General features: G+C 46.4%; 1 protein-coding gene across 1 annotated transcript; it reads left to right on the top strand.

The window, feature by feature from the left end:
• Positions 1-371: 371 nt before the first annotated feature.
• Positions 372-25,518, top strand: DUSP29 (dual specificity phosphatase 29). Its single transcript, XM_046026243.1, has 3 exons — positions 372-571; positions 14,399-14,619; positions 25,274-25,518. Exons 1-3 carry the CDS (start codon positions 372-374, stop codon positions 25,516-25,518), a joined length of 666 nt encoding a protein of 221 aa, XP_045882199.1.
• The last annotated feature ends 1,072 nt before the right edge of the window (positions 25,519-26,590 follow it).

Below are 26,590 nucleotides of genomic sequence, written 5' to 3'. Positions count from 1 at the left end.
AAAGCTAAAAGAAAGGAAGCAAAGGACCGGCAGCCTACAGGGATTTCTGAGGCTTGAAGTCTGTCTTAGGTCTGCTGCAAACCTTCCTTGGCCCATGTCAGAGGGCTACCAGCCCTCTTGCACTGAAGGAGACTAGCCTGTCAGTGACATGTTGCTTAACTGCCATCATGGCCCTTCTTGGTTACCCCTGAAGCCTGGGAAGAGTAAGTGGGAGCTAAGCAGGCATAGGAAATGCCTGCTGAACCTTAACATCAACTTATCCCTACCTCTTTTTGTAAAGACCATTCCCTACTTCTGTCCCCTTCTAACCCAAATCCTGACCCTCTCTCATGACCAACTGCAGGAAGGAAAGAAAATCCCGTGGCTCCAAAATGACGTCCCGAGAACCAAAGACAAGCCTCCAAAATGCCTACCCATCTGCCAAGAGGCTACTGCCGAAGGGGGAGGGGGACGTGGAAGAGGATGAGTACTGCACCCCAGGAGCCTTCGAGCTGGAGCGTCTCTTCTGGAAGGGCAGTCCTCAGTACACCCACGTCAACGAGGTCTGGCCCCAGCTCTACATCGGTGACGAGTAAGTGTCAGGGCCAAGCCCCACCTCCTACCTCACCCAGGAGAAGGGAGCCAGCCCCGCCCAAGGTCACACCCTTCACCTGCTCTTAGCCAGGAGTTGTTGCTTTTTTTGGTTAGTTGTGTTGTGAGAACTCAGGGCTGGGTTTATCTTCACAGTACAGGAAACCCAGAGAAGGGGCTTATGCAACATAGACATTTATTGCTCTTTCATAGAAAAGAAGTCCAGACGAAGGTGAGCTGGGGCTGGCATGGCGACCCCAGGGGCATCAAGGTGTCAGGCTCCTGTGCCCCTCCCCCACCATCCTGAGGGTGTGGCTTCCTTCCTGGAAGTTGCTACATGGGCCAAGAGTGCTGCTAGGGCACCAGCCACCATCTGTGGGATGGATCTGGGCCACAGAAGCATAAAGAGAAAAGAAGGAGCAAAAGGACATCTTTCCAGAGTCACCCAAGAACTCTCTTGCCCCTTGCTGCAAAGGACTCTGGGAAATGGAGGCTTGTACTTTAGCTGGGTATAATACCAGCAAGAACAGAGTCAGCTCTGATTGGTGGCACTGGAGCACATCAACTTAGGTGTTGGGAAGCATGGTAGGCCTGGCAAGGTTGAGGGCATCGTCTCCTCCTCTAGATGTTTATAAGCACCATTTCCCACTCCTCAAACAACTGGGACACATCTACTGTAAATAATATCAATAATAATAATGCCTATCATTTTTTGACTACTGTGTTCCAGGCACTGTGCTAAGCACCTTGCGTGAATGATCTCTTTTTTTTTTTTTCACAAGAGCTCAATGAAAGAGGACATCTAATTGCTCCCACAAGGTACAGGGCAGTTAAACCACTGGCCCAAGGTCTATAGCTCAGATGGTGGTATGGGGCTGGGATTCAAAAGTGCTTCTGCCCAACCCAGAAGATTTTACCTTAACCAGCACTCCTACTCCTCCCTCCATTCCCCACGATTCCCACTCAGGTTCCATCTCCCCCTGGAGCTGATGGCACAGGACCCCTGCATGTGGGACTTCTTAAAACCTAGAGATAACTATTTAGTCATGGGAAATCCCACGGGCAGCATCTCTTGTCCTTTTTTTCTTAATATTTTTAAATTGAAAAATCTAGAAAAATTACGTGCCCTTTTATACTGAATTAAATGAGAGGGTTGTAAAAACAAAGTGCATCATTTCCCTCTGCCCTCTCTTAATTCTGCCTTTGAGTGACCTGTATTAAGCTCACCTGCATACTTGCGTTATTTTATGTACGCTATTGCAAACGTGAGGCCACATATACACACATATAAAGGGGCTTCATCCCTTTTAAACAATTTTTACATGGGGGAAGGAATCATACTATTCTGTACTTTTACTATTCCGTAGTAGTAGTGCCAACCTGTAATTTATCCAATCATTTCCTCGTTGTGAACATTAGGGGAACCTCAGTGATGGCTATATGAGACTCCCTGTACTGTTTTCTTTCTTTCTTTTTTAAATAATAGCTTTATTGAGATATGGCTCACATTCCATAATATTCACCTTTCTAAAGTGCACAACTCAGCGGCTTTATTACATTTGCCAAGTTGTGCAACCAGCATCACTCATCTGAAAGCATTTTCATCACCTCAAAAGGAAACCACCTCACAATCCTCCATTCCCCGTCTTCTTACCCACACCACCACCCATCTGCTTTCTGTTCTACAGATTTCTTATTTTGGGCATTTCATATAACTGAAATCATAAGGTATGGTTTTTGTGTCTGGCTTCTTTCACTTAGCATAATGTTTTCAAAGTTCATCCAAGTTGTACCATGGACCAGTATCTCATTCTTTTTTTTTTTTTTTATTACTGAATAATCTCTGTATGATTTTGGTGCCTTTTCTGTAACTCTAAAATGAGTTCAAAACTAAAGAAAGTGAACATATACTTTGACTCCAATATCACTTTAAGAAATGTCAAGAAATAAGAGTATCAGCACATAAGGAAATATGCAGAACAATGTTTATTTTATCCCTGAAGTAACAAAAAAAAAGGACGGTGGATCTGAATCTCTTATCTCTTAGTTATAAAGTATTACATAAATCAGTAAATATATGGTTTTCCTAGTATATAAGTAATTACATGGTTATTGTGTAAATACAGAAGTCTTAGGTTCTCTATTTGTAGTAGGTTAACAAGAGCACCTTCCTCATTGGGTTGTATGGATTAAGTGAGATAGTATATGTAAAATATTAGTGCAGTGCCTAGTACATATGAGTGCTCAATAAAGGTTAGCTCTAGTAATAGTGATTAATGTAAGAAAGAAAACAAATTGAAGGGGGGGGTTGGGAGGTTGGGGAACAGGTGGAGGGTAATAGGGAGGGCACGTATTGCATGGAGCACTGGGTGTGGTGCAAAAACAATGAATACTGTTACGCTGAAAAGAAATTTTTAAAAAGTGAAAAAAAAAACTCAGGGAATAATCAGGGTTTTGAAAGTTATATTTAAGTAAAGCAAACCTGAATTTTTAAGACCAAAAAAAAAAAGAAAACAAATCTGTCAGCGCAATCACCAAACCCCATTACTCTGAAGCCACTCCTATTAATATTTCCTCCTAGACTTGCTGTGTATTTTATTTGTTTGTTTATCATTTTGGTTTTAAAACTTGCTTTTATCATAACTATATTGATAATTCATTTTATCTTTTTTCCCACATAGCATCTTTCATAAACGTTCTCCTTACTACACACTTCTCATACAATCATAATATAATGCTCTGTATCAGATAATAATATACCAGGCGATATAAGGTCATTCTATTTAACCACTTCTCTATTGTTGGACTTACCAGTTAGTTCCATGTTCTCACCTTCATAAATACTGCAGTGACCATATTTATGCATAAAATCTTTTCATATTTAGGATTAATTCCTTAGATCTGACCCTAATAATGGTATAACTAGGGGAAGGAGGATTAAGATTTTAAGACTTACACTGTCTCTGCGTCTTTATCTATACTATTCCCTTTGCCTAAGATGCCCTGCCCCTCATCTCATCTCTATCTCCAGATTCTATTAGGCCTCCTACAATGACCACTCAAATCACGTCTGCCATGAAGCAGATGTGTTTCCCCAATCCCCATCCTGAGAAGTAAGAGTTTTTCTCTGTATATTATATACTATATTTACATTTCCTACAGCTAATAATAATAACAGCTACATTGTATCATATACATCTTACCATGTGCCTTGCCCTGTGCTAGTGAACCCTCTGAAGGAGGTTCCATCATTACTCTCATTTTACAAATGGGCAAACTGGGACTCAGGGAGTTCATCCATTTGCTTAGTCAATCAGTATTTCCTGGGCACCTTGCTAGGTGTTGTGGGGGATACAAAGAAGAAACTGAGGCTCAGAGAAATTAAGTGACCAGCCCGAGCTCATACCACCAGTAATGGAAGAATTTTTTTTTTAAGATTTTATTTATTTATTTGACAGACAGAGATCACAAGTAGGCAGAGAGGCAGGCAGAGAGAGAGGGAGAAGCAAGCTCCCCACTGAGCAGACAGCCTGATGTGGGGCTCGATTCCAGGACCCTGGCTGGGATCATGACCTGTACTGAAGGCAGAGGCTTTAACTCACTGAGCCACCCAGGTGCCCCAGTAATGGTAGAATTTATACCTAAACTCAGATCAAGAAAATGTTGTCAATCATAAAAAAAAAAAAAAATCTTGCCATTTGCAATGATGTGGATGGAACTAGAGGGTATTATATTAAGCAAAATAAGTCAATCAGAGAAAGACAAGTATCATGTGATCTCACTGATATGATGAATTGGAGAAACAAGACAGAGGATCATAGGGGAAGGGAGGGAAAAACGAATTAAGATGAAATCAGAGAGGAAGACAAACCATAAGAGACTCTTAATCTCAGCAAACAAACTGAGGGTTACTGGAGGGGAGGGGAGGATGGGAGAGATGGAGTAGCTTGATGATGGACACTGAGAAGGGCATGTGCTATGGTGAGTGCGGTGAATTGTGTAAGACTGATGAATTACAGATCTGTACCCCTGAAACAAATAATACATTATATGCTATTTAAAAAAAAAAAGAATGAAAGAGAATGTGGTCAGTCAGATAAAGGAGCACTTTTATAGCTGAGGAGGAGAGATCTGTAGAAATGTAGCAGGGAACAGAAGGAGAATGGGCAATGAAGTGGAAGGAGTGTGGGCTTCAGATCTTGGCTCTGCCAAACACCAATTCCATGTCTTGGACTATTTTACCTCTCTACACCCTAACAGAGATAGGGCTTATTTCATGGGGTGAAGATGAGATGAATTAAAACAAGTAGAGTGCTAAGCACCCAGTACGTAAATGCTGCTAAGTGCCTGGTACTTGGAAAGCGTCACAGAAGAGGTGAATTCCAAGCAGGACCCCAGAAGATGGGTAGGAGTTCAACAGAGTTCTGGGCGGAGATGCAGGATGAAGAAATGAATGGAGGCGAGAATAAGCGAGAATTGTTTGTTGGGAACGCAGGGGATAAACGCGGTAGACGTCCACTCTCAGGAAGTCTAGAAATGAGCCATGTTTGACCACCACATGGTCAGCTCAGACTTAGCTGTGCTACAGGAACAAAGGACCCCAAGATCTCAGAGGCTACCACAGTAATGGGTTATTTCTCACACACATGACATGTCCGTGGTGAGCCAGTTTGAACTCTGCTCTGCCTCCATGTCCCTCTAGGACTCAGGATCCAGGCTGACAGAGCAGCCCCTATCGGGGATACAGCCAGGCTTCTGGCAGAGAGAAGCGACGCGGAAAATCGCCAGTGGACTCAGAAGTGATATATGCCGTTTATGCCCACACATTTCAGGGGCCAAAACAAGTCCAAGGCCAAAGCAAGTCCTCATGTTATTAGGGCAGGAAAGTGTAACCTGACCTAGGGAGGGGCAGCAACTATTCCAAAGGATAATGCACCGCCTACCACGGCCATAGTCTCCCCTCCGTGCAGTGACTTTGGGCAGGTCCTTCCACCTTTCTGTGCCTATGTTCTTTTTTTAAAAATATTTTATTTATTTGACAGGCTGAGATCGCAAGTCGGCAGAGAGGCAGGCAGAGAGAGAGAGGGAAGCAGGCTCCCTGCTGAGCAGAGAGCCCAATGCGGGGCTCGATCCCAGGACCCTGAGATCATGACCTGAGCCGAAGGCAGAGGCTCTAACCCATGGAGCCACCTAGGCGCCCCTGTGCCTATGTTCTTATCTTAAAAAATGATTTCTAAGAAGATTCAAAGAAATAAGGAATATAAGTACATTTTGTATAAACAAATACAAACATTATCATTACAGTACCTAGTGAGAAAAAAACCATGGGCATATAAATCAGGGTTGGCTTGCATAAGGCTGAACCCTGACCCAGAGATTCTCTTCAGGAAGCCACGTAGGGTCTGAACAGGACAGACAAATTCTAGTTACTAGAGTGTCAGACAACAAGTGTGATGCTGTAAGACATGCTTGCCTCCTTGACATCTGACCACAGTCCCGCTTCCTTCAATCAGGAAAATGTCACTGCCCCTTTAGTTCATTCCAGCGCTGCCTGGTCGAGCCCCCAAATAAACACACACTCATGCCCAGTCTGGACAGGCTCCACAGCAAGTGTGTATGACCTGCGTGCGCGGCAGGGGCAGGGGGCGGAAGCCAGCACAGCACAGCGCTCGTCCTCATCTCTGCTCAGGGTCCCCCCTCCATACCCACTTACAAGGGTAATGAGACTCACACACGCTTACTGAGAGAGCGATGAGTTCCACCGACACGGCAACCACACGGGGTTATAACCCTGCTGAGAGCAGGCACGGCTGCCTGTGTTTCTCCATCTCTTCGAAGATGTTGCCCAAGGCAGCAGCAAAAAACTCACAGCCGGCTTCTCGTGCATACAGCCTGGGTTTTAACTTGATAGCTGCATTTAGGTTGAACTTTTCCTTTCCACGAGGAGCCTGCTTCCCTCTCATTCTCTCTCTGCCTGCCTCTCTGCCTACTTGTGATCGCTCTCTGTCAAATAAATAAATAAAATCTTTAAAAAAAAAAAAAAAAAAAAAAAAAAAGCACCGAAGATTTCCGAAAGGCAGTTATCAAGGCTCTGGAAGGTAGGGTGGTCAGGATCCAAGAGTGAGGACGGAAGCCCTGGGGGAGCCAGAACCGCAGGCCTAGACTGGTGATGCCTGGGACCTGCTGAGGACAAGACTTAGCCCAAAGAAGCAGCTCACTTCTTCCCATTCCTCTCCCCTCAAGGGCCTCTCTATGCCCCTCCAGGGCTTCTTTATGGAGAGAGGCAGAATGGTCGAGCATCTGCTCCAAAGCCACGTGCCTGGTCAAATACTGATCACCCTGTGGCCTTAGGCAAGTCACTCGTGCTTTCTGACATTCTATTCCTTTCCCTATAAGATATGGGTCCAGTGAGTTAATACGATGCCACTCAGCACAGTGAGAACACATCCAGTATGTGTGAACTACTCCAGATCAGGCGGGTTCTTGGAATTCAACTCCCAGTGTGAGAAGTAGGTAAAGAATAGTCATCGTGCTCTGCCATGAAGGGTCCTTCTGTGCTAAGGGCAGCCTTGGGACAGAAAACAGCCCTGGTCACATTGTTTCCATGAGACACTATGACGAACCCAAGGTCAGGTTGGAAGGAAGATCCCTCCTGATGGGTTTCTCTGGCTCCTGCCCCAGCCACCTCCACAGACACTGACCTGGCCTTCCAGGAACCCACGTGACCTCAGGCCTAGGGAGGCGGTGCCACACCAAAACCCTAGGGGTCTGCGGCCAGAACTTCTAGAGCATTTTCCCAGTCTCAGCTCATTCCAAGGGGATTCGCCAAGTGGAGTGGTGACTCCAAGTCCCCCTTGCTTACCAGCCCAAGGAGGGCAGAGCTGACGCCACCACTCTGACCTGGTGAGAAGAAGCCACAGACAGACAAGAGGGAGATCTGGTGGGTACTGACCGTGCTGGGTCAAAGGGGCTGGGCCAGGCAAATTGGCCACCTTTCAGGTATTCTCAGCAGAAGTCATTCTGGCAGGCACAAGGCACAGACGCTCTCTCTCCCCACTCACTTCCCAGAGCTTGGTAAGGGATCTGAATTGGCCATCGGCAGAACTGTAGGGTCAGCATGGAGTAGAGCAAAAGGCCCCTAATGGGATGCAGGGCCCAGAGTTCAAGCCCCCAGTGCAGATGGTCTTTATGTGCGGCCTACAGCAAAACATTTTCCAGTTCTGGGTCTCAGTTTCTTTATTTGTAAAATAAAGGGATGATTTCAAAAGTCCCTTCCAGCTCTAGAATGAAATTCTTTAAGAAATGCACTATTAAATAAATTAGGCTTTATTAGGTTCAAGCACATACTTGTTTTATTACTTTTAAGTCATTCAAATTAGATTCAAATTAGGTTAACCAAGTGTTGCCCTCCAGAGAGCCGAGGACTGGCGTCAATGATGAGATAAGAATAATTCATTGCCTCTTATCAATCAGCAGTCCCTAAATGGGTGCTTCAAAAGTGCTTGAGTATGCTCGAAAGCACTAAGTTTCTGTAATTTAAATATTCTCCCTTTAATCTTATTCACATCTTTCATTTGCTTAGCAAAATCTTTTTTCTCTTTTCTTTTTTTTCCCCTGCAGTCAGCAGGAGGGGAAATATCCAGGCTACTGTCAAAGTGATTGCAAATTCCCAGGCAGGACAGCCTCCCATAGGCTTGGCTGAAGCCGGAAAATTGAGAAATCGCTCTTCTCCCTCCCCACATCAGCATCCCTGTGAGTCAACACTGAGGCAGGCGCCAAGTTGCTCTGTCACCTGAGTGACAGGGCCGCTAAGGAGCTCTCTATTTTTATTAAAATACAGTTGCCTCCAAGGTCTGGCTTTTGGGGGGTCATCAACTGCCGGCTGCCCGTCCCCATAAAGCCGGACTCCTCCCTGTGGCTGTCCTTACTCAGGCTGAGCATGCTTTCAAGGGGTCTTGCTATCTTACCCTTTCTGCTTTTCTCCTCCCAATCAGACCAACAGCCTCAAAAGCAGAGGCATCTCCAGGCCTGGCCTGTAGCTGAGGAGGCTGGAAAGTGATATGAGAGCATGGGCCAGCTGAGAGGGCCTCTGACTGCTGCCCTGGAGAGCTGCACCCTTGCACGCCCACCCACCCCCCAAAAAAGAAGGAACTAATTCAGCCTCAAGGCACCAAGCAGAGCTAACCTTGACTGGCTTCTCCAGGGTGGGTTTCTCCATGGCTGGTTTAGGAAGCAGTGAAAACACAGCTTTACAAGGTTTCCAGTTAATGAACGGAATGTTAATGGAAACAACTAGAAGACCTGGATTCTGAACCTCCAAGTACCAAAGGTGACTTAGATACAACTGGGCACCAGTCATAGGCAGCGTGAACAGGGGGGGACCGGGATGGGGCCTGCCAGCTTCTCAGCATGGACCTCATGCAACATCAACCACTTCCGTTCATGGGTAGCAAAATGCCTAGCCTAGTTATTAATACGGCATCTTTTCTCAGTTCCAGGCCTCCGAGTTCTCTTTCTCCTCTCAGCCTCCATCCCTGGGGCAGAGGATGAAGAAGTTTCTAACAAGACTTTAAAACCCTGGGGCCACCTTATGTCTTTGAGTCGCCAGTGTCTCCCAACAACTAAGGAAAACATCAATAAAATCATGGCATACGCTTTTGTATTAAATGAATATCTGACATATTCATTACCAAAATTTATAAGCGAAAAGAAGAAAAATTCTCCATCATCCCCATACCCAGGGAGAGCCACCGATAGATAACATTTTGTTATTCCTCTTTTTACTGCTTTTTTCCCCTAGAATTTCTCTTTTGACCTTTCGAAGAAACTAGAGTGTTGCATCATTCAGTTTACAAGAATCTTGTACGGAAAGTGCTGCCAGAGGAATTGGTTCTGTTTAACAAAGAGAGAAAACTGCCGGTGCCAGAAGTTCTGCTGTTTGAGCTCGAGCAGCGGTGTGTAATCTTACCCACTGCACCTGGCAGTCCCGTGTGTTACGAGGGGCCTCAAAGGCAAACAGCTTCATTGGCAGCAAGTAACAAGAACACCCAAGAAACTAGAAAGCCAAAGAATTTCCCTTCCTATCAGGTGAATTGATGGAGATCAAAAGCTAGAAACGTGTCCACTGTTTTGAAAGCCACCAGCAAGGAGTAGGTATGGTCAGGACTCCGAAGGAGAGGTCCCCATCATGCCCATGAAATGACACGAAGCCACAAGTGTCAGACACACCCAAATGAACAGGGTGCCAGATAACGTTGGGGGGCACGAAATCAGTGGGTTCTCCCACACCCAGGGGGGTGGAGAACCATCCAATCATCTGTGGCCTTTCTTCAGCGCCCACTGCAGAATCCTGGCAACGTGGGGGCAGCTGGTTTCCCACCACAAGGGAGCTGGGGGCGGGCTTGTGCGGATGTGGGCATGCGTGTCCCTCCTCCCCTGGGCTCAAGAACACCTGTGGAAAATGGGCTTTCGGGCAGATAGTGAGGCCTCTGGGCCTGGAGTCAGGAGGGCCCCAGGCGGGCTGGAGAATTGGATGGTCAGGAGTGCTGCCCAAGGAGACTGCCCCACCAAGAGTGCTCTTATTCCCAATTCCTCAAGGTGGGTTGAAACAAGCTTTCTGGAGGAACTTCAGGGGGCCAGAAGGAGGCTGGGCCAGGTCAGATAAGGAGGAAGGGAGGGGAAGTCTCTGAATGAGGAAACTGGTCCCTGCCACAAGGAAGCCATTTCCCTGGCCCTCCAATCTAGAGGAAGAATCCAGAGCCAGAACAGAGGTTCACCGGGAGAGGAGATAAAGGGAATTGGGTCAAAAACAGAGATATGAAAAATACAAAAACAAAAACCAAAAAACCCCTGAGATATGGCAATGTTCTTCAAAAGTAAACTGCACGAGTCCAGTAAATGTGTGAGAAAATGTCCAACCTCATTGCTAAAAGAAATGGAAATATGACATCTTTTTCTTTTTTTCTTTTTTCTTGCCTATGAAATTAGCAAAGGATAAAAATCAGGCTGTAAAATGAGCAAGCTTTCTGGAGGATAATTTAGTAACACATATCAAATGTGTTTAAAAAAAGCTCATACCCATTGACCCAGCAATTCCACTTAAAAAGAAATCTCTCCTAAGGACATAATTAAGAGATGTGCCCAAAGAAATACAGCAAAGTTGTTCATTTATAGTGTTTCTTATAATACCCGCCACTACCCCTTCAGGAGAGAGATAAAGATAGAGATAGAGCGAGAGCGAGAGGGAGAGGGAGAGAGAGGGAAAAAAATGTCCCAAAATAGGAGCTGGGTGAGGTAAAAATGAGATTTCCCTGTAGACTGGGACAGCATGCAGGTATTAAAGGCTGAGGACAGAGGAAGATATGTTTATAATGTAACACCATGTCAAAGTTTTTGAAACTTACATATGGTATCATACCCCAAAATGAATCTTTATATAAAATATATAAATCTATGCATAGAGAAGTAACTGGAGCTCTTACATCAAAAAGCAGACTTAATCTCGGGGTGGGGGCATAGAAATACAGGTGATGTGTGTGTGTGTGTGTGTGTGTGTGTGTGAATAGGTTTTTCACATTTTGCACTGAGCATGTGTTATTTTTATAATTAGATGATATATTTTGATGACATATTATTCCTTAAATAAATGGCTTACATTGGGATTTTTTTTTTTTAATTAAACATCCAGAAACTAAGGCTTCTGCATCACCTAGGTTCTAAAGGTCAATTTCTAAGTCTGTTTTTTCTCCGGAGAGTTTCTCCTCAGAAGAAGCACATTCCTTAGTCTCTTTTCCACATAACATGTCTAAGCAGGAGGCTTTAACATAGAAGAAAACAGCAAGACAGGGCTAGGGAGCTCCCCTTGCCCCCTCCGACCCACCCCACTCCCAGGAATGGCTGAGCCAGACATTTGGGTCAGCTGGGGACCTGTCTCCGTCACAGCCACTGTTTACCAAATGTACTAAGAGTTTCCCTATTTGCAGATCCCCATTCTGTCATGGATACTCTTCTGAGCGCTCAACTAGACTCTGAGGGTCAAGCTAGGGAGAAATTCCCAGAGCATTGCAAGGACACCACCTCCCTTTCTGGGCTCTGGCAGCTGCAGAGTCCCTCGAAAACCTGCAGGGGGCCTCAGACACCCAGCAGGTCTGGTCTTCCCCAGGAGCCCTTTCCTCTCCTTCGGACACAGCTAAAACCAGCTCTGCCGGCTGACTGTGGAGGTGTCAGGCAACGAGTTTTGTCACATATCTACCCTGATCCTTGACCCCCACGGCAGCAAATGCAAATTGCTATTTATTCAAACTGCCACTTGATTATGTTGAAACCCAGTTGCTGAACCCAGAGAGAACAGTCTTTACGGTGGGTAGGAACTTCCTGTCAAGGACAGTTAATTTTAATTTTTCCACTGAGCTCAACCTCAAAGTGAGGTTGATTGCTACTCAGCAAGATGGCCTGCATTAGTGGAAGCTTTAATTGAGCGCAGATCAATGTCCCAAAAGCATAATGTTTGTTGTATACATACTTTGGGACAAGAAGAAAAATGAAAAACAGGTCTTTCTGAGGAAAAATTGAAAGCAGAATGTGGTCCATAGTCAGGATGGCAGCACCGAAGACCAGCTGGGGGGTTTGGGGGAACACTCCACCATCCCGTGGCTCAGTTCCAATGGGCTGTTTGTAAATGTTTCCAAAAGCTCAGTGTCTGCATTTGGGTCTCTCTTTCCCAAATACTGGACTCCATCATGGTTCCTCTCATGACCAAGAAAAAGCTCCAGGAAAAGAGCAACAGATCAGGGGCCCTTGGCCAAGGGGCCATGGCATATGTTTCCTCCTGCAAGGCTCCTTTTGGCCCAAGGTAATGATCAATGTTGACATTCAATATGGTGCCTCTGTCTACAGCCTTTTACAGGTGACCTTGAAATGAGCCCTCAGCTGGAGCACAGTGCCACTTCTGGCCTCTTGTTGTTATGGTTCCGGACCCCTGTCATCTCTTTCCTGAACTGTAGAACCAGTCTTTGCCCTGTTGATGGGAGATGTCATCTTAAAACCTAGTTAGGATCACCCCTCCCCCAAAAAACTGTCGAGGACTGTCAAAAGCTGTCCTTGAGCCCCACAGATACAGATCTAGGGACTTCCACCATCCGACCCCACACTCCCTCTCCACACCTTTCTCAACCTTCCTCACATGCTGTGCTCTGGCCAAATCAGCTTCCCCCTCCCGGCCCCCTTCCCAGTCCATCAGCATGTCCTGCCGTGACCCCACCTGCTCCAACCGCCTTCCTCTGCTGGTTATACAACAGCCTCCAACAGAACTCCCTGCTTCTATTTCTCCCCTCTCCAATCCATGTCCACACATCTCCAGACTGATTTTTTAAAAAAGGAACCAATGCTCACCGCTTTCTTAAAACCCTCCATAGCAGGGGGTGCATTCCACCATACTATCAGTAAAAGGCAGGCTCTCCCCTGTGGCCTACAGTGCCCACCATGACCCAGCCCTGCCTACCTCTCCAACCTGCTCTTGTACCACTATCCTCTTGCTACTGGAGCCACACGTGCTCGCCTTCTCTTCTTAGCACTTGCTGTGTCCTCGGCCTGGAAGAGACACTTTTCCTCCTGCTCTTCTCCTGACTAGCCCCTCACCCCTCAGTCTTAGCTTGAAAACTACCTCCAGAAAGGCCTTCCCTGACCACCTTACTTAAAGCAGGACCACAGCCCTTGGGCACAGCTCATACAGCTAACTGAAATGATCTTGTTTATTCATTTCTTGTTTATTTGCTCTCCCCATGAGAATCTATGCTTCCGGAGCGACCTTGACTAACCCGATCACTGTTGCATCGTCAGCACCCAGGACAGTGCCTGGCACACGTGGGATTCTAAATCATTATTTGCGATTAATGATTGATTACAGGAAGTAATACACATTTCCTGAAAGGCCTTCATTATCTCCAGCCTCCACCCCTTGGGCTACTTCCTTGCCCTTGTCTCCCGCTTCCCCTCTGTCCCCAAGTGCTGACATTTGTTGTACGGCAAACTCAAAGGGCCCTCACCACTGAAATTACCCCCTGGCCTCTCTAGACATAAATAATTCCACTGCTTCTGACAACCTACTTCTGCCCTATATTCTAAGGCCACCTACTTCAATGTGACTTTATTGCTTGTTCTGGAAATTCTAGCCTAGAAAGGTAAGGCTAGAAATCAGAAAATCACAGTAGGCTCCAGGAACTTCTTCCTGAAATCAACTCCAACAATAGACAACTCAAATACCTCTCCTCAGAAAAATGCTTTGCCCAAGTAGGCAATGATTCGCCCATTAAAGCAAGGGCTCGACACTGTGTTCACCTCCCGTGTGCACATCAATGTCAAGAATGTTGCCCAATCCCAATCAATTCTTTGCACGCAAACAGCATCTTAAACCATTCATTCGAGCCCCAACCCACCAAACCCTATAAACATCTGGAAGGTTCAGAGGAGAGGCCTGCTTTAAAGGTGAGATGAACAGGTCATTCTGGTGATCTTTTGGGGGATGTGAAATTTAGGGCATAGTGTCTACACCAGCTCTTCTGTTGTATTTGGTGAATGATGAAAGAATCAACGGACCAATGACTAGCTCATCTACCCCACCCTTCATTCTCACCCTTCTCAATGAGGCGGAGCCAGGAACATGCAGCCAAGGGGTCAGTTAAAGCAGGGCTTTGGACGACGGAAGTCCTTCCTTTCAGTGACTAGGCCTTATTTCGGCATTGACAGCAGAAAACCAAGGGCAGCCCCTGGGAACCCCCCAGATCCACACCAAGGCACCATGCAGCCAACCAGTCTCTCCCCTTGTGCCTAGGGCGACAGCTCTGGACCGCTACAGGCTGCAGAAGGCCGGCTTCACGCACGTGCTGAATGCGGCTCACGGTCGCTGGAACGTGGACACTGGACCCGACTACTACCGCGACATGGCCATCGAATACCACGGCGTTGAGGCTGACGATGTGCCCACATTCGACCTCAGCGTCTTCTTCTACCCAGCGGCCGCTTTCATCAACGAAGCGCTAAGCCTTGACCACAGTAAGAGACACACCACGAAACAACCCCAACAAACCCACCTGAGGCCGGGCCCCTCCCATGAGGCCCCACCCCTCACCTTGGCTGGAGGTGTGATCTGTGCGCTCACAAAGTCTGTTCTGTGGGGTTGGGAGTGATTGAATTGGGATTATCTGAGCCCCAGGAGGCTGGGAGCCACACTGCGTGCGAGTGCTGCTCGTGGGCTTCGGGATTTGGAGGGTTCAGAGGAAAGGACTTCGGCCTGAATCCAATTCCCTAAGGCTCATTAGCGAGCTTGGAACAGCAGGGATGTCTGGATGCCTTTGGAGGGACTACAGCCCAGACACTAATTGTCCAAACCTGACTAATAATTGGTGGCTTCAAAGCCAGAAAAGCTTTGGGAAGCTGACTTGACTGGGAATTCATAGAGAAACTTCAAATTCTCCTGCCAACCAACTGAGCCCTCAGCCTCCCCTAACCCTCCCCCACCCCACCAACACACCGTTATGAGGCCCCCTGTAAAAAGCTGACAACCTAGCTTTCTAAATGGCGAATGGTATTTGAGAATCTGAGTTTTGCACCCATGATGTTCAACTTCCCTAAGGTTAATTATCCATTTTTTAAATCACAGGGCTAGTCCTTGCACTCAAAATGCAGTTTTAGCTGGTCTAAGCCAGGTAAAGTCTTCACGGCTCTGAGAGAAGGGACTGGCTTAGGTTTGCATTGGGGTAAAATAATATGCTATTATTGCTGCAAGGAGGTGTTTCAGGGGAATTTCATAGAAGCCAGAGGAACTTCTACTCCCTACTTGGTGCTCTGACGTTAGGCCCAGGTTTCATACCCCTTTATGGGGCCATCATATTGTGCGGTTACTAAAAGCCTTTCTTGCCACAAGAGGCTGGGATTATGAGGCTCAATGACTGGCTGACAAGCCTGCTTCAGGAACTTGCAGTCTGCAGCTGGGCCCCAGCCAAGTCCCAAACCTTGATGGCCATCCCCTAGTGGTCCTGGTCCCACAACTAGGCACCAACAGTTTGTCATTGTTTTGGTTCAGAAAGCAAAGCCCCAGTGAGAAAAAAACCCTCACGGAGCTGGAGGGCTCCTATTATCGGATGCCTCATTTCAAAGTCCTGCTTTTATGAGACTATTTACAGACCACCTTTTGCATTTTACGCATTCTGGGTTTCTAGGCAATATCAAAAAGCAACTGGCCTCTGACTCATCAACGTGAGGTAAAATTCGCCTCAGATTATTTGAAGTTAACCGAAAACATATTTGACAAGAAAAAAACCGAGAAACTGCCGCAGCCCAATCCTGTGGTTTCTGTTTAATGTGCACTCTTTTGCCATTACTGTATCTTCAAACTTTTTCTTAATGGAAGGGGTCTGGCAGGCTTTGGAGAAGACCGGGCGGGGTTTCCCGCCATACAACTTACTAACAACGTGGTTTCTCTAAGCCTTGTTTTCTCAGTCTGGTGATGAAAATATTTACCTTGGAAGGTTATAATGAGCATCAGCAGTAACGCCCATAGAGCACTCCGCATGGCACCCGGTGCACAGCAGGTCCTCAGATGTGTTTGATAAAGGGAGGTCGTGCACCATGAAACACATAACCACACTAGCATGTGTACACCATCGTAATAAAGTTTCCAATCCCAAAAGAAAAAAAAAAAAGGAAAAAAGACATTCCAACTTTGAAGTAGTGCAGTAGACTCACATGACAGCTTGTTTTCAGTTCCTGGCACACCACTTTAGAGTCCTCCCCCCTCTGCTGAATTAGGGAAGGATGGGACTCGCAAGGCATGGGTACTCCTGGGCAGATCAGAGCATTGATGAGGAGATGTCAGGCTGCAGTGAATCCTGACCTGGGGGTCATATTTTCGAAAGCACCTAGCAAAGAAAAGAAAGGGTCAAGAGAGAAAAGTATATGCTCAGGTCAGAGACTAGGCAGGGGATAGAGTCAGTGGGCAGGGGGGTGTGGGACTAGACCTGTGGGCTGGGCAAGGGGCACAGGATAGGATCCCATTACCACGTGGGAGGCTGGTGGGATCCCTTCTCAGTGCTTTGCACTTGAATATCCTCAAGTCTGGGGCTCAAATCGATTGCAAACCCTGAGGAACCTGGCAGGGACAGAAGCAAATGAAGCTGGCTGCATGGGATGCGTGCTTGTTGCGAGATGGAGAACCCCAGATTCTCCTCAAAGGGGGTGCTTGCTACTCCGTCTCAGCCAACAGACATGGGTCTGGTGAGAATCAGTGCAAATGCAATTGGTCAGATTTTTCAGGAAAAGTCTTCCATCTGGATGTTAATGTGAAATTGCCCAATTTTTTAAGTGTTGGCAACACCTTGAAATTTTCTTAAAATACCGCAAAGGCCAAACCAAAGAAATCCAGAGGCTGACCCTTTGTAACCTATGCTGGGTCATCAGAGTACAAAGGAAGATGCTCACTAGCCAGCAATGGTACTGTCACAGACTCCATCCACTGGGGACGGCCTGTCCTCGGCGTCTGTGCCGTGTGCAGGGGGCAGCATGGTGCGGCTCGTCATTCACTGGAAGGCTAGGGGACGCTACTCTGGCATATGGGAGCCAGGCACCCTCATATGTTTCCTATTATACTCTTGATGTAAGAGGTGTTGATGGACAGTCTGGAATGAAGGCATCTCTCTCTCTCCCCTCTCTTGTCTTTCCTGTTCTTCCTTGGCTAGTTTCAGCCACGTGTACACTGTTTCCCAGGGCTGTCCCTCACATCAAGTCTTGTTTACTTTTGGTGAAAAGCCTTCCTCGTGGTGCTGTAGAGCTGTATCTGAGGCTTGTGGTGAGCCCCGTGGGACGCACCCCTGCCCCTATCCTACCCTGACCCTTCTCTTCTAAAAGAACTCCTGGGACAACTGTAGTCACACTTGAAAAAATCTCAGAAATAACCTAGTCCAGTGTCTGGCCCTTAGAGGCGAGGAAACAGACACCCGGAGAAGTCAAGTGATGTGCCAAGGGTCACAGAGCTAATCAGAGGCCAGCAAGAATTCCTTCGGTTACCCAGGCTTCTCGGAAGAGTCCTTTGGCCTTATTCTGAACATCCGGTGAATTTACCATAGAAGAGGTCACCAAAAATCATGAAAGGTGAGGCACTCCAGATGCTTATAAGGTCTGGAAGCAACTGAACGTGTCACTCTTCTGCGGAGAGAGACATACCGACAAAATACTGCCGTGGAAACCCCATTTGGATGGCCTTAACTGCTCCTGGCATGGTGTCCTCAGAGGTGCAGTGGTGTGGTTTTAATTTAAGAAATCCCAGGGCCGATACTGGGAGGCTGTAAAGATCAGATTTTAGTATCACCCCTCTCCTTTTGTCCTTTTTCTTAAATTGTCCATAGCCTGCTTTTGAAGCCATCTTAAAAGCTATTATGGATAAGACAGGTATGAATAAATAAATGAAGTCCACTTTTGAGCAGGAGCTTGGCTCTCTGGTGCTTTGAAGCTTTAACCAGAGCAGATTTTCAGGGTGTTTCGAGATTCTCCTGCCCCACCACCCCACCGCAGCACACACGGGCCTGCCCCCTTGCAGTTCAAAACACAACACACACCCTTTGTCTGATGCCTTCCAACATACCCAGAACCATTTCGGGAGATGTAGGAGCTCTGTCTGCCTTTGCAGGCTGCTGAGGGAAGGAGGTGAGGGAGAGACAGGCAAAGAGCCTTCCTCCAAACCCAAGGCAGGAGGTTGTTTATGAGTCCACCCCTGGCAGGGGTGGGGTTGAGCTGAGGGTGGGGGGTTGGTGGGTAACAGGCTTGTTCTGTCTAACTGATCTGAGTGACAGAGGCCCATCTTTTGATCACCAGTGAAAATGTGCACCTGGAAAGCTGCAGCAGTTCTGGATATGGGTTTTTATAAGATTGTGGGAATTCACCTTTTGGTTAAAGGCCAAGGGGAACTATTTCAGTGAAATGTCCATTTTCAAGACACAGAGTGGGACCTCTCAGAGTGTTGCAAGAATCCATTTAGTGGGTGCAACCAGCATTTCTTTTAGGAAAATGAATAGATTAGAAAAGAATTGTGGCAAAAGTTGGCATGACCTTGTGGAGCTTCTGCCTGCTATACACACGCTGGTGACACCGCACAGAATCCAAGAGCTCCCAGTGTGGGGTCAGGTAGCCGGGGTGAGAATCTCTGTTCTGCCACTTCCCAGCAGACTGGGCCAATCACTTCCTTGCACTTCGTGTTCTCTGTGACATGGGGATGATAATTGTGTCTCCCGCATCCGTTGGCGGGGCCAACTGACTCTGGTAAACTATGTAAGAATGTACTTGGCAGATTTGGGGGTGAGGGGAGGTTCCACACATGTAAGCCACGAGTGGTTGTTCATGCACAATGGAGGGAGAGCCACTGAGATGGGAAATGCCAGTCCCGACACAGCTGCCTTGGCGCGGGGCCCTAACGCTTGCTGGCGTTAACCAGAGAGCCCAGGGGTGGCTCTGGTGTGGGCGCTGCAGGGAGAAGGCCCAAGGCCATTTTCCGTGCCCTTGTCCTCTGAGCCCTCTGGGGAGCGTTCTCACATCTTATGCTGCGTCCCAAAGGGTGCTGCTTAGCAGAGCCACGGAGCAAAGAGGGAGTGGTGCCTGGGGATGCGGAGACAGGTTCTTACCCCGAGGGAGACCTACCAGGCTCATGGGGCTGACGACATTAAGGCTCCTCTTCGTAAAACCAAAATTCAGCTCCAGAAGCTTCTGCTGGAGCTGAGCGTGCCCTTCCCTCCCTTCCCCCTTTCTCTGCCAACCCCCTCCATCTCCCTTCGCCCTTTTCCTCCCCTCCCTTCCCCTCCTCCCACTTAACAGACTTCAGGCTCCCAAAAGACTTAATGAACTACAGCTTTCGTCTGTTTCAAGTATTTAGTCATGACAGGAAGAATTACCCTTTTTGCCAGGAGAGGAAGAAACGCTTTAGTTATCAGCAGAGCTGGCAAGAGGCCAGGCAGCCTCTGGAACAGTCTGTGGGGATTAGAATGCCAGAGGTACATTCCAGTCAGGAGCATGGTCATGCCACGCAAGAGCCAGGGCCAGTCGCCCCCAAACCCGACCCAGCAGTAAAGAAGCCGGCCCTGCTTCTTGCCTTCCTTTCTAGCCCACGTGCACAAGGAAAAAGTGGTGTTGTCACATTCTTGTAGCTCAGCAACTTGGCGGGCGGGATAGAGGGCCGCCTGGTTAGCTTGTGGAGGTTCATGAAAGTGAAGTGATCAAATGAACTGTTCCTAATGAAGCACCTCTCTATGCCAGCACCGTGTGTGTGGAGAGACCAATATGGAGACCTTACTGCTGGGCAAGGTGTGCAGGCCTCGCCGGCAGGGGGAAGAGAAAGAGCCTCCCCAGGCCTGATGGTCACGTCCTCTTGGATTTCTCACACTGCCTGGGCCACTGTCCTGGGCATGGTCCCCTGGCACAGGTGACGGGTGAGAGTGAGAAGGACACAGGGAGCCACACTCATTCAGAAATATTCTTTAGCAAACTGTTCTATCCTGCTGATGTTCCACAAGCCAGGTGATTTCCATAAGTCTTCTTGGTCATCCTTCTGAGCTTCAGGCCCAAGACTTAAGAATAGAGACATCACTAGAGTCACAAGTCCCATAGCTCAAACTGCCCCAGCCATCTCAACCCCAGCCGGGCTCTCCCACAATGACAGGAGAAGGAGCCACTGAGATGGAAGTGGTGGGGATGGGCAGAGAGCGTAACCTTACTACTTTCTCCATCCACAGAACCCAGAGGCCTGAGGGCAGCCCACAGAAGGGCCTCAGCAACAAGTTGCTTTAAATGATTTCTAGTGACGGCACCTGCTTTTTGGGTGACCTCTGGTATGTCACGTAACAACTCAGAGCCTGTTTCCATCTGTAAAACAGGGATGATTGTAATGAACCTTGAAGGTTCTGTTAAGGATAGAATGAGATCGGGGGAGGAGTCAAGATGGCGGAGAAGTAGCAGGCTGAGATGACATGAGGTCACAGGAGATGAGTTAGATAGTTATCAAACCATTCTGAACACCTACAAATCCAACAGGAGATTGAAGAGAAGAAGAGCAGCCATTCTAGATACAGAAAATCGACCACTTTCTCAAAGGTAAGATGTGCAGAGAAGTGAATCGGAAACATCGGGAAGATAGACCGTGGTGGGAGGAGCCGGCTCCCGGCAAGCGGCGGAGCAATGGAGCACAAAATCAGAAATTTAAAAAGTCTGCTCCACTGAGGGACATCGCTCCAGAGGCTAAGCTGGGATGGAGCCCTCACAGGGACAGCGTGGTCTCAGGTCCCACAGGGTCACAGAAGGATCAGGGGTGTCTGAGTGTTGCAGAGCTTGCAGGTATTGGAGTGGGGAGGCCCGCTACAGAGACAGAGCTGAGGAGTGAGCTCTCAGCTTGGGGTTACCTTAAACAGTGATCCATGGCACAATCAGGCCACTGCTCTTTGAGCGGGGACCCCACAAGTGGCAGATCTGGGGACTCACCTTCCTTCTCCGGAGGCAGGAATCTGCTGGGTTTGGAGACTCCAAATGGAGCTGTGTGCCAGAGACAGAAACATTTGGTCACAGGCTGGTTGAGCTTGGAGCGTGGCCGGAGACCAGGGAAATGGGAGGGATTGACTGCTTTTCCCCAAGGGTGCACCGAGAAGTGGGGCCTGAGCCCTTGGCTTCTCCAGGCCAGAGATTGGGAGGTCACCATTTTCATTCTCGTCCTCTGGAACTCTATGGAAAGCGTTCAGGGAAAAGAAGCTCCTGAAAGCGAACTGGAGAAGATTACTTAGCCTGGCCCCTGGCAAGGGCAGTGCAATTCTGCATCAGGCAAAGACACTTGAGAATCACTGCAACAGGCCCCTCCCTCAGAAGATCAGCAAGAACATCCAGCCAAGACCAAGCTCACTGATCAAGGCGAACAGTGGAATTCCAGAGGAGAGGAAAGCAAAGTATGGAATTCATGGCTTTCTCCCCATGATCCTTTAATCTTGCAAAGTTAATTAAATTTTTAAAATTTTATTGTTTTCTTATTCTAATTTTTTAAGCTTTTACTCTTTCCTCTTTAACATTTTTTAACTAGTTTATCTCAACAATACCTTTCTTTAAAAAATCTTTTTGAAACTTCATTATTATAATCATATTTTATACTTCATTGTATCTAACTTTATTTTTTGTATACATACAGGGTTTTTTCTTCTAAAATGTTTTGGGATACAACTTCTAATAGATCAAAATATATCCTAAATCTAGCACAGGGCTTGTTCTAGTCTCCAGCCTGAGCAAATTCTCTCCAATTTCTTTTTCTTTCTTTTACTAACCAACTTATCTTATCAACTCCTTTTTTAGAATTTAAAAAAAAAATTTCATCTTTACAGTCATATCCCATCCCTTCATAGTGTTTACCCTTATTTTTGTATATATATGTAAGTTTCTCTTTCTTTAAAATTTTGGGAGGTAGTTTCTTCTAAGAGACCAAAATACACCTAAAATCAAGTGGGTGGCTCTGTTCTATTCACCAATCCTATATATATATTTCTCTTTACCTCCTTCCTTCTCCCCATGATTTGGGGTCTCTTCTGATTTGGTTAACACACATTTTTCTGGGGTCTTTCCACCCTTTTAGTATTTTATTCTCTCATTCATATATCCTTTTTTTAAAAAAAGATTTTATGTATTTATTTGACAGAATGAGAGAGAGATCACAAGTAGGCAGAGCAAGAGGAGGAAGCAGGCTCCCTGCTGAGCAGAGAGCCCAATGCGGGGCTTAATCCCAGGACCCTGAGATCATGACCTGAGCCAAAGGCAGAGGCTTAACCCACTGAGCCACCCAGGTGCCCCTTATTCATATATTCTTATCTGGATAAAAATGACAAGGTAGAAAAACTCACCACAGATAAAAACAAGAGGCTAGGGACCTAATTAATATGGACATTGGTAACATGTCAGATCTAGAGTTCATAATGACGATTCTCAAGATGCTAGCTGGACTTAAAAAAGGCACGGAAGATATTAGAGAAACCCTGTCTGGAGAAATAAAAGTCCTTTCAAGAGAAATAAAAGAACTAAAATCTAACCAAGCTGAAATTAAAAATCTATTAATGAGGTGCAATAAAAAATGGAGGCTTTTACTGCTAGGATAAATGAGGCACAAGAGAGAATTAGTGATATAGAAGACCAAAGGATGGAGAATAAAGAAGCTGAGCAAAAGAGAGACAAACAACTACTGGACCATGAGGGGAGAATTTGAGAGATATGTGATACCATGAGATAAAACAATATTAGAATAATTGGGATTCCAGAAGAAGAAAGAGAGAGGGGTCAGAAGGTATATTGGAGTGAACTATTGTAGAGAATATACAATTATTGTAGAGTATTATAGAGAATACACACACACACACACACACACACACACACACACACACAATGGAATACTATGCAGCTATCAAAAGAAATGAAATCTTGCCATTTGCAACCATGTGGATGAAACTAGAGAGTATTATGCTGAGCGAAATAAGTCAATCAGAGAAAGACAATTATCATATGATCTCCCTGATATGAAGAATTTGAGAGGCAACGTGGGGGCTTGGAGGGTAGGGAAGGAAAAATGAAACAAGATGGGATGGGAGGGAGAGAAACCATAAGAGACTCTTAATCTCACAAAACAAACTGAGGGTTCCTGGGGGGGAGGTGGGTAGGGAGAGGTTGGTTGGGTTATGGGCATTGGGGAGGGTATGTGCTATGTTGAGTGCTGTGAAGTGTGTAAACCTGGCAATTCACCAGGGGCTGGGGTACCCCTGGGGCTAATAATATATTATATGTTAATAAAAAATTAAAAATTAAAAAAAAAACAGAAAAAAAAGGATAGAATGAGATCAAGCTCTTTGGTGTGCTGTGTGAGCTCCAGAGCGCCCCCCAATGCAGACCTGAAGGAATGCACACGCTGCCTCATCTTCTGGGGTTTCTCAGCTGGACCCAGTGGATGCCATGGCAGAATCCAAAGCGAGATCTTCTAGATCTCTGGTTCTCAAACATTTTAGTCTCAGAACGCCTTGACCCTCTTAAAAAGTATTGAAGTCTTCAAAGAGCTTTTGTTTGTGTAGGTGATATCTATAAAACCGAAAAACTTCAAAACACTTGTTTAAAATTTAAAAACCCCTTGCATGTTAAAATAATAACACGCTTTTATGAAAAACTGTATTTTCTAAAATAAAGCTAGGGAGAAGAGTGGCATTATTTTGTATTTTAGGCAAATCTCTTCAATGTTAGGCCTGTTAGAATTCAGTTGGATTCTCATATCACCTTCTGCATCAGTCTGTTGTGATATGTTGTTCTGGTTGAGGTATAAGAAGAAAATCCAGCCTCATTCAGGTATGTAGTTGGAGGGTTATTTTATTTTTTTTTTTTTAGGGAGGGATTTTGTTTTGCTTTATTTTTAAATATTTTGTTTATTTATTTGACAGAGAGAGAGAGATCACAAGTAGGCAGAGAGGCAGGCAGAGAGAGAGGGAGAAGCAGGCTCCCTGCTGAGCAGAGAGCCCAATGCGGGGCTCGATCCCAGGACCCTGAGATCATGACCTGAGCTGAAGGCAGAGGCTTAACCCACTGAGCCACCCAGGTGCCACAGGGAGGGTTATTTTAATAGATTTTTCAGATAATTGTGGATAGTCTTTTCTAATACTACACCAAAACTTGACAAGTAATCATTTTTTAAAGGCTAGCTGTGATGTGGCATCTGAAACCGTATCAATGAACTTCATAAGTACTCTGTTACATGAAAATCCATTGGTCTGTCTTGCACTTTGAGTGGATTTTTTTTAACCCATGCATGATTTCATAATATCCCACATTGATCATTTGGAAAATATTGATTCCCTAATTTATGTTATCTTCCAGTTGTTGACAGTTTTCATTGTAGATTATCGAAAGAACACATTTCTTAATATCACCACCAATCTCAACTGAAAAACTGTCAACCTCACAGAAATTGGTACAAGTTTCCAAAATTCTAATCTTTTTTAATAAAGATTTTATTTATTTATTTTTATTTATTTATTTGATAGAGAGAGATATCACAAGTAGGCAGAGAGGCAGAAGTAGGTTCCCCGCTGAGCAGAGAGCCCGATGTGGGGCTTGATCCCAGGACCCTGAGACCATGACCCGAGCTGAAGGCAGAGGTTTTAACCCACTGAGCCACCCAGGCACCCCCAAAACTCTAATCTTTTTCTCAAAGCCTTGCATTTTATCACTGGCAACAAATACCATTGGTTGTTTCCTTTGAAATGAGAGATTTACTTCATTCACTTTGGAGACAGAGTCTGCCAAATACCCAAGTGTGAATTATCCTGGTTTTCCTGTCATTTGTTCTTTTACATAAAAACGGTGTTTCTTGAAGAGTGGCTAATTCAGCTCGCAACTCAATCTCACATATGTTTTTTCCTTGTGATAACCATCTGACTTTGGTACTCAGCCCAAGTGCTTTATGTGTACGTACGATTTTATCACACAGAACATTAAGTAGAAGTGTAACCAAAGGCTGAAATTTGATAAAAGTCATTTTTACTGCTTCATCAAGGATATTCTTAAGGGAAATTTGCTTCCCCACCGCCCCGCCCCAAGAGTGCGTGGTGACGAAGAATGCAATGATTACTAGCATAGTTAGGTGCCTCTTCTCCCCACTGCATTTCAGGTAAGATCCTGGTTCACTGTGTCATGGGCCGCAGCCGGTCGGCGACTCTGGTCCTGGCCTACCTGATGATTCACAAGAACATGACCCTGGTGGACGCCATCCAGCAAGTGGCCAAGAACCGCTGTGTCCTACCCAACCGGGGCTTTCTCAAGCAGCTCCGGGACCTGGACAAGCAGCTGGTAGAGCAGAGGCGACAGGCCCAGTTCAGTGACAAAGGTGACAAGGCTGGTGAGAAGGACCCATAAAGCCCCTTGCACGGCGTGCAGAGACACTCGGGAACAGAGAGGGAAGGCTGAAATCGCCCTGCCCTGGGACTTGGGACTGTGAAACCAAAGCCTGACTTCCTCCCAACTCAAACTTCCCAGGTGTGTGCTGATGAACAGGGAGGATTCAAAGCTGCCTCCTGACGAGCTCTTGGCTTCTCAGTGGAATGAGGCAGGCAGATCTCTCAGCAGAACTGGTTACAGATGAGCACATAGCTCTGCACCAAGGCGCCTGTATTTATTTTTAATTTTTTATCTGGTAAGACGGAAGCAGAACAGGATTGGAAAATGTCAGGCATTGTGCTGTGATTAAATGTTTTGGCTTTGTCTGAAAGTCTTTTTTTTTTTTTCCGACTTTATTTGTCAGAGAGAGAGAGAGGGAAAGCGAGCACAAGCAGGGGGAGCAGCAGGCAGAGGGAGAAGCAGACTCCTCGCTGAGCAGGGAGCCCGAGGTGGGACTCAATCCCAGGACCCTGGGATCATGACCTGAGCTGAAGGCAGACTCTTCACCAACTGACCCACCCAGACATCTCTGCAAGTCATGTTCTTAAAGAACAATTTCAAAGTATAGTTTGGTTTTTTTCCTAGCCGCAGGGAAGTGCCCTGGATACTCATGTTACGGGAAAGTTCACCCATCTTATTAGCAGGTCCCCTCTCTGGGGCATCCGTACTTCCTTACCGTCTCCTGCATCTTCTTTGCCACCCCCAGGCTTGGGTCACTCCCCACGCCCCCAACCCGTAGATGCTGCTCTCTGCCGAGTGCAGAGAGTAACTCATTTATTAGGGCTGGGTTGGGTGTCCTGAGTCCCTGTACAGAGGCCCCTACCTTGTGTACTTCCTCTTTCCTCAGGAGCCAGGGCTCTTCAGAATCTTGGCCAGAGCTGCCACTCCCCAGAGAAGTTCCATGATCTGTGCACAAGAGGTTGACTTCACAATCTTGGAAAAAAGGAGGAGGATACTACTTGGAGAAGCTCCTTTCCTTTTGATTCTAGTCAAAGCAACACAGGCTTGTTTTCAGTCATACCAGAATGTGTATTTGCAAACGTGTTTGGTG

This window comes from Meles meles, chromosome 13 (genome assembly GCF_922984935.1).
Source record: "Meles meles chromosome 13, mMelMel3.1 paternal haplotype, whole genome shotgun sequence".
In the NCBI taxonomy this organism is placed as follows: Eukaryota; Metazoa; Chordata; class Mammalia; order Carnivora; family Mustelidae; genus Meles; species Meles meles.
This window is presented reverse-complemented; position numbering and strand designations above follow the sequence as displayed.

Coding starts and splice junctions, on each gene's coding strand:
- DUSP29 (XM_046026243.1), top strand. CDS start 372: ATGACGTCCCGAGAACCAAAGACAAGCCTCCAAAATGCCTACCCATCT. Junction 572..14,398: donor CAGCTCTACATCGGTGACGA/GTAAGTGTCAGG, acceptor CCTTGTGCCTAG/GGCGACAGCTCTGGACCGCT. Junction 14,620..25,273: donor AGCGCTAAGCCTTGACCACA/GTAAGAGACACA, acceptor ACTGCATTTCAG/GTAAGATCCTGGTTCACTGT.